This window comes from Rhinopithecus bieti, unplaced genomic scaffold (genome assembly GCF_001698545.2).
Source record: "Rhinopithecus bieti isolate Rb0 unplaced genomic scaffold, ASM169854v2 scaffold_65363, whole genome shotgun sequence".
NCBI lineage: Eukaryota > Metazoa > Chordata > Mammalia > Primates > Cercopithecidae > Rhinopithecus > Rhinopithecus bieti.
In genome coordinates this window covers 4,275-12,983 of record NW_016824727.1, presented here as the reverse complement: position 1 = coordinate 12,983, position 8,709 = coordinate 4,275, and the positions used below count along the sequence as shown (strand labels likewise).

Here is an 8,709-nt window from a genome sequence, read left to right as displayed (position 1 = left end):
AATCCAGTTTAAGAGTGGGGGCAAACTTACCCTATTTCTTTGTAAAAATTCTGATAAGCCCTGTAACTTTCTCCTCACCCTTAAGTAATAAACAGGACTAAAGTCACTTTATATTACAAATACAGTTCAAATCAGAAATTACAATGTCTATCCCAAGATATTAATCAAAGTTCTGAACTTGATTTAACTTCAATCTCCCCTCCAACTTGAGCCTGCATCAGGCTGGAAGTCTGCACTGGAAAAGGGAGACATGGTTGAGTCCTCTGTGTCTGTACCTTGTGATGATTATGCTTTGCAACAGCCCCTTTATAGCTGCTGTTTTCAACTCCAACATGGATAGGTTAAAGGTAAGGGGATAAGATAGTTCTTACCTATTTACAGCTGGCACCATTGTTGTAAACTAGCTTAACACTGTTTGTGCCTGGCAATACTTAAAGTTGACTCTTTCTCCTGCAGGGCACTTTCAGGGAATTCTTTAGAGACTCCCTTACATGACTGTCATGAAATCCCCTTGACATGGTTTCTTCCACCTTTATTCTGGGTGGTCACTTGTGACTCATTTCTCAGCCCTCAGGGTTCACCTGCAGCTTCTTATTGCTGGGGTAACTTTACCCTTGTAGGCAGCCCTAGTGGACTGGATCCAGTGGGAACTCACCCTGACTTATCTCTTTCACAGAGTCCACATCTGGCCAATGGGAAACACGCCTTTTGCTTGGAAAAACCCTGGGGATGTAGGTCAATCATAATGCAGTAGCATTCTCCTGTCCCTATCATCAAAGAATTCAGTCACCCTGTTTCTCATTTCCTGGGGGGAGGGGAGTGGTCAGAACTCAATCTCCACGACCCCCAACTATAAGGGTCACCGAGCAAGCACTTTGGGTTTGAGGGGTCTAAGAATAGTGGAACTACCAAATTTGGTAGGTCTACTCTGATATTTCACATAAACCAATGTATCTCATGCTCATTTTTTAGTGAAAAGAAATAATTTGTGTTCCTTTTGGTTTTTATAAGGTGTTTTTGAGACAGTTGAAATGTTACCATCCAAAGCTGGAATTTGGCGGGTGGAATGCCTTATTGGCGAGCACCTACATGCTGGGATGAGCACACTTTTTCTGGTGTACAGCAACAGTGAGTAGCAATGTGGGCAGAGGTTCCCTACCTCCTCAGCCTACTTCTTTACAGCTTTCCTCCTTTCTCGAATGGTTGCTTGTGTCAGGAAATAAATACAAGCTTACATCATTATCAAATTTAAAATGAATATTGCTGGTAGAAATCATCAGAGTTCTCAGAGGAGGGCAGATATACTTGAAGCTTTGAACGCTTTGAACCTGAAGCTCTAAATTATTGACCAGAAAAACACCTCATTTTCACAACTTGGTAAAGCTCTAAGATCTCCAGTAGCAGATTTTGGAATTTAATGTTGATTTAGTTACCAGATAACTTAGAAATATTACTTGGAAGAGTTTGGAGATTTAACCCTAAACAAGTAAGAGAACCACTGGTCTATTTATGTATGGACCCCAGTTTTTTCAGCTGTAAAATGTGAATCATTCTAGCACCCATTAGGATTAATTAAATGAACTAATACAGTAAAACATTTAGTACAGTTCTTGGCACATTTAAACACTAAAAAATATTAGCATTTGTTGACATTCTCCCATTTTCATTGACTTACATTTGAGAAGCTGAATTTTGTGCACTTCTAGTTACTGTGTTCCACCTGTTTCATTTCAGAGTGTCAGACTCCCCTGGGAATGGCTTCTGGACACATTAGAGATTTTCAGATTACAGCTTCAGGACAATATGGTAAATACTATTATTTTTGCTCCAAGAACCTGGGCTGATTATATCTTTTTTAATAATCTGTTGGAGAATCTCAGATAATGAATCCATCTCCATGCTTCTATTTGTTCTATTCCATAAGTGCCTCTCAAATACATCTCCTCCTCTCCACTTCCCACTGTGGCCATCTTAACTCTGGTCACCATCATTTCTTACCTGGGCAATGACACTGCCTCCTTAAATATCCTCCCTACCTTCAATATTTCTTCCTTGAGTCAATTATTTTCACTGTAGCAGGAAGCTACACTTTCCTATGAGCAGTAATGGTAACGTTTGACTAGGGTCTATAGAGAATTATCAAAAATTGTTTTAGAGCACTACTGCCCACAGGCAAAATGCAGCACACTGCCTGTTTTGTATGGCATGTGAGCTATGAACAGATTTTCCATTTTAAATAATTGACAAAAGATGGAGACTATTTCACGACGTGAAATTATAAAATTCAAATTTCAGCATCCATAATAAAGTCTTATTTTGGAACACAGCCATGTCCATTAATTTACATATCATCTATGGCTACAGCAGCAGTAACATAGTTGCAACAGAGACCATATAATATGCAAAGCCTAAATGATTTACTATCTGGCCCTTTACAAAAAAAGTTTGCCAACCTATGTTTTTGTGGGGTAAAAAATCCCCTTGAAAAGAGGCTTAAGAGTTGTATACCAAAATAGTAACATTTTCACTAGGTGGAAGGGTTACATTTTAAAATTTCTTTTATTTGTATTTTACTTATTTTATTTTACTTTTCATTTTCTGATTTTTCTACAATGAACATACATTGTATAATAAATAATAGGCCAGGCATGTTGGCTCACGCCTATAATCCCAGCACTTTGCGAGGCTGAGGCAGGCAGATCACCTGAGGTCAGGAGTTCAAGACCAGCCTGGCCAACATGGTGAAACCCTATCTCTACTAAAAATACAAAAATTAGTCAGGCGTGGTGGTGCACAATTGTAGTCCCAGCTACCTGGGAGACTGAGGCAGGAGAATTGCTTGAACTCAGGAAGTGGAGGTTGCAGTGAGCCAAGATCACGCCATTGCATTCCAGCCTGAGCAAGACTGAGCAACAGAGCAAGACTCTATCTCAAAAAAAGAAAAAAAGAAAAGAAAAGAAATAATAATATTATTATTTGGGAGTGTCGGTAACAAATTGCAGTATCAGCTAATTAGCAGTGCTAACAATTAACAAAATTATAAATTTTAGAAAATAAAATGGACAACAAGGATAAGCAGTATCCTTAGATAGTAATTGATACTGGTATGCCATAAAGCCTTTATGTTTTTCTCTATTTTCACCACAGCTTAGATTAACCTTTCTCAAGACAATAATTTTATTCTCAAGTGTCTAGGACCAACCCAGCTGATTTAATCTCTGTTTCTTTACTTCGGCAAAGGACAGTGGGCCCCAAAGCTGGCCAGACTTCATTATTCCGGATCAATCAATGCCTGGAGCACCAAGGAGCCCTTTTCTTGGATCAAGGTTAGAAAATTTAATCATTGGTGGGAAATGTATCACATTCAGTCAATTGCATTACTTATTCCTCCTGTAAGCTCAAAGGATTCTATGAATATGAGAAAACTAAAGAACAGAATGCCTTATGATTTGTATGAAAGCAGTCATGAACAAAGAGATACGGGGATAGAATTGAGTATACCGATATGTTGTATTTCTGTATTTTAGTCCTTCTATGGGGATTAGAACATCTGAATATTTTCTATAATATTGAAATCGTCATCTCTCAAGACAGTATATGTTATTATTAGATGCTTCCAACCACCCAGGTGTCCTTAAGTACTCCAATCCCCTTTATTTTAACATAAAACAATGGTTCACGAATGCAAACCACATGTGTAATTTTACATTTTCTAGTAGCCACGTTTTCAAAAATGTGAAATTCACTTTAATAATACATTTTATTTAACTCAACACATCTGAAAATACTATCATTTCAACATATGATCAATCGGGCCCCTTCAAAGGCAGACAGATGGAAACTTCTGGGTCTCTTCCATGCCTCACAAAAGCTGAGGGCAGCTTGGCAGTGCCTACTCAGCCTCTCCACCTAAACAGGAAATGGAGAAAACATTTTGGTTTCCATCTTTGCAAATAGCATGTCTATTAATGCCACAGCATTGTTTTGTAGACACTGCCAATTTTGACTCAATCTGAGCTGCTGTTCACTAATCCCTAAGTATTTTTTGTTTGTTTGTGCTTCTGCCAAACAACATGTTATGTTCTTCACCTTGTATTTCTATGGTTATTTTCAACCTTAAATGTATCCCTATATAGAGGATATATTTATCTATTTGGCCGCCCTGTGTCTGTGCTATTTAATTTTTTATAATAACATTCTTATTTGGGAGGGGGGAATTTTATCTTCCTCCCTAGATACAATCTGATAAGACTAGTAAATAGAGTGTCCTGTCTGTGCCTAGCCAATGAACCCTGAACAATATACCCTGTTGTTTCCACTTACTAGATTTGGCCCATTGTTTCAGCTTGCCAATCTTCAGTGTCCCAAAGTGTTTCCTAGTTTTTCCAGTTACTGATTTGATCAGTAAACTTTGTAATACTGCAGCAAAGTCATGATCAAAGTTTGAAGTAGACAAGACTTCCTTAGTATGTGCACAATACAAAGCAAGCTGTTAAGTCCTTACTACAACCTTATGAGGTAGATGTGACTATCATCTTCATTTCAGATAATGAAATAGAAGCATAGAGAGGTTATTGTGGCCCAAGTCACATGGCTGATAAGTGACTGAGCCAAAATTCAAATTCTGATAGTTGGGCTCCAGAACCCTAATTGGTAACCATTGTACTACACTGTTTCCAGAATGCTCCCTTTAAGTTGATAACCATCTGTTAACTGTCACTGTTTACTTATGGAAATTAAACTAGTTACAAATCCACCTAGTTATGTTATCATCTACCACTATTAAATCGCCTTATCTTCAAGGTGGTTTTTGCCATCTGTCCTACTAAGGTCCAGCTAGACTTTTTATATATCCTGTAACTTTAAAATAAACCATGGAGATGGAGTTGAAAGGTGTGCTGACAAGGAAGGGAGTTGGAGAAGGCATCTATTCTCGTGAGAAGGCCTGAAGAGTGCACAACAGCCTGGCCACAAGAGCACTGGGCTGGCTTGAGGAGCACCAGGTGACCAAGACCAGGCAATGCACAGGGGGAAGTCAGCAGGCTCCATGGAGATACGCAGCTGCAATATTTGTACTTTTATACAATGAAACTCATTACCCCCTTGCTTACTTCCTAGTAGACAGATGTGTCTTGTAGTTACACTGAAATACCCAGCTGGTGCACATAGGTGAAGCTATTGAGTCTGTAATTGTCAAACTGCTCCCAGGTGCCAGTTATAATGTAGAAGAGGCACGAGAAGATGAAGTAGATAAGCCTGGCAGTTTGTCAAGCATTCATCAGTTGCCAAGCATTCGTCAGTTGCAGAATGTAGGTAGGCTGCCAAGGCTTTATTGTAGCCTGGTTCTATTGCAGCTTTATTCTAGCAAGGCTGCTAGAAAATACAATAATCACTGGTCCAAGAAAAAACTCTTATACTCTGTCTATATGAAGAAACAGTAAAAGTCAATTCAGTAAAATCATGATTTTTGTGCCTGTTGCTTTCACTTTTTTATGCCATAATACCAAGATGTTAAAATGAAGTATCTTTGAATGGGAATACCATCTAATCTGGGAAAAGACAGTGCTGCAACTTCTGAAGACCTTGACACTCTGTCCTGTTACCCTGCTTCATTTTTCTCCTGCATTTATCACTACTTGATGCTATAAACAAATAAAAACATATATGATATAAGGTCTATTTCCCCTACTCAACTGTAAGTTCCATGAGGGCAGGGCTTTGTTTCTTGTTTACTACTCTATTCCCTGTACCTAAAACAGTGCTTGGCACATAGCAAGTGCTAAAAAATATTCTTTGAATGAGTGTATGAATGGAACTTACAGTGACCTGAAGGAGGCAGTTATTAAGCACAAGAGTCATGACCAGTCCAATTTGTGTGTGTCAGGCATCTGTGAAAACATGCTAAATTTGACTTCCTTGTTAGGACAGTAACTGATACTTCTAATGTTCTTGTAGTCCATGACCTCTTCTTTAAGAAGTGTCCATTCTATACTACTTTTCCATTATTCACTCATTCATTCCAAAGCATTTGCTATATAGCAGTATTACACCAGATACCATATTAGGTGCTGGGGCTAGAGAGAATATAAAAGCTAACATTGATCGAGTGTTTAGTATGCGCCAGGCACTGAACTCAGCACATTACATGTATTAACTCTTTAACCCTTATGGCAGCCCTTTGAGATAAAAACTAAAATTATCTTCACTTTACAGATAAATTGAGACACAGAAAGTTTAGGTGACTCAAATGAGTTCATTGCCTTAAGGATCTCAGTCTAATAAGAAAAGCAGAAAAGCAAAGCAACCTTATAATATGGTGCAATAATTTGCTATAATGAAGTTATATACAAAGTGAAGTAGAAGAAGCAGCACTAAATTTGTCTGGGTGAGTCAGAGCAGGCTAACCAGGAAAAATAGTTTCTGAACTAACACTTGAAGGAGGTGTAGCAGTTCATCACTGACAGTGATGTTGGGGTGGGTCTGGTTTGGGAAGAGGGGAGGAAATTGGCTTTGGTCTGAGACTGAGGTGTGGGCAAAGCATTAGCTTATGTGGGTCCATTAGCTTATGTGAGTCCACAAAAGGGGTGTGTGTGTGTGTGTGTAGGAAATGGGGGCTCAATGATTTGGTAGTGGTTTGGTTTGTCAAGAAGCAGGCTGGGAACTCAATAAGCATCTTTCTATTCATTTCTACTGTTTATCCCACAGCTTCACACACACATGCACATTTCAACATTGGTGACTGCTTCACTTGCACATTTCAGGTAATGATGGACACATCTGTAGCAATGTAGATTCTTCCTAAGCTAATAGTTTCAGGAGGTAGTACATACATTTAAAAATAGGTTAAAATAAAGTATTGTTTTAATTGGTAGGTGGATCTGTTGGCACCAATGATTATTCACGGCATCAAGACCCAGGGTGCCCGTCAGAAGTTCTCCAGCCTCTACATCTCTCAGTTTATCATCATGTATAGTCTTGATGGGAAAAAGTGGCAGACTTATCGAGGAAATTCCACTGGAACCTTAATGGTATGTAATTAGTCATGTAAAAGGAATGCCTGAATACTTTAAAGAATGTTGGCAGATTTCAGATATTGGACAAACACTCTTAGCTTCTACAAACTTAACTCCAAAAAATACTTTTTCACTTATGAACAATAGGAGTTATTATGGACATATCAGCAAAAATGTAGTAGTGTCAAGGCTCATAGATGATAGAAATGAAAAGATGCTGTATTGACAGAAATATGTGATTCAGGATTGTGTGGATTGATGATTGTGAGCTTGCTTATGGATATCCTAGGTTTGAGGTTATAGTAGGACAATCAGGTTGAAATGTCCAGCAGGCAGTAGGTGAAAGACAAGTTTAGGGGGCAAAACCATGGATGGAGATGAAGATTCATGACTTCCACATAAAAGGATGGGTGAAACTTTGGGAATTGATGAATTCTCTAGAGGTGAGCTCAAGACCCTTAAAGGCTTAAAACCACAGCGTTATTGTCTACTCTTCCCTCATTTTTATGCCCTCAAATCTGGTCAATCCTTTATTTATAACGCCTCTCACATCTTTCTTCTGTTTCCATTTATACCACTGTTGCCACAGCCCAGGGTCCCATCACCTCACACTTGATCTATTGTTTTACATTCCTAACTAGTCTTCCCCTGTTTCTAATCTATTCTCCAACAAAGGCTGCACATCATTTTCAGGATAAACATCAGTTGCCTGTCTAAAACTTTTCAATATCTTCCCATTGTCTTCAGAATAAAGTTCAAAGTCTTCAAATGACCCCAAGCAAGATAACTTTTGTTTGCCCCTTTAGATCCATTTTCCTGCTTCTCTATCCTGCTTCTTGTTCTGTGAGGTGAGCTTGTATAGAATACATCAACAGGCTACCTTGTCCTCCAGCTTTTGATTGGATTTCACCAACAGGGAGCACTGGCAAAAGATTGGCATATTTATTCTTCTGACTTTCCCCTTGTAGAGGAGTTCACTTTATCTCTCCACTTAAGGTCACTGTTTCCCTCACAGTGGCTTTTTCAACCTGTACTAGTTACTATTGCTGTGTACCAACCCACTTCAAAACTTAGTGTCATAACAAAAACCATTATGTTTTGCTCACAGATTCTGTAGATCAAGACTTTGGGACACAGCGGGGATGGGTGGGGTTTCTGGAGCCTCAGTTAGGAATATTTAACAGCTGGGTGCTAGAATCATCTGGAAGTTCCTTCTCTTGCTTTTCTGGTGGTTGGTACTGACTGTCAGCTAGGACAGAATCTGGGGTTATTGACTGATGTAACTTTACATGGATTTTCCCTGAGGCCTGGGCTTCCTTACAGCGTGTTTCAAGGTAGTTGGACTTCTTTTTTGTGGGGGAGGGAGGGTGGGAGTAGGACAGAGTCTCACTCTGTTGCCCAGGCTGGAGTGCAGTGGTGTGAGCTCACTGCAGTCTCTGCCTCCCGGGTTCCAGTGATTCTCCTGCCTCAGCCTCCTGAGTAGCTAGGACTACAGGTTCATGCCACCACACCCAGCTAATTTTTGTATTTTTAGTAGAGACGGGTTTTGCCATGTTGACCAGGCTGGTCTTGAACTCCTGACCTCAGGTGATCCGCCTGCCTCAGCTTCCCAAAGTGCTGGGATTACAGGTGTGAGCCACCATGCCCAGCCTGTAGTTGGACTTCTCACACATCATTTTAGGGCCTCCAAGGGTGA

General features: G+C 39.6%; 1 protein-coding gene across 1 annotated transcript in view; it reads left to right on the top strand.

Moving 5' to 3' along the window:
- Window positions 1-8,164, top strand: part of LOC108522388 (coagulation factor VIII-like) — a gene marked incomplete at its 5' end in the record, with an annotated part of 86,112 nt that extends 77,948 nt beyond the window's left edge. Inside the window, 4 exon segments of the mRNA XM_017862523.1 lie at window positions 1,012-1,128; window positions 1,735-1,806; window positions 3,241-3,326; window positions 6,873-8,164. Of these exon segments, the coding sequence (XP_017718012.1) occupies window positions 1,012-1,128; window positions 1,735-1,806; window positions 3,241-3,326; window positions 6,873-7,040 (443 nt within the window).
- Between the last annotated feature and the right edge of the window lie 545 nt (window positions 8,165-8,709).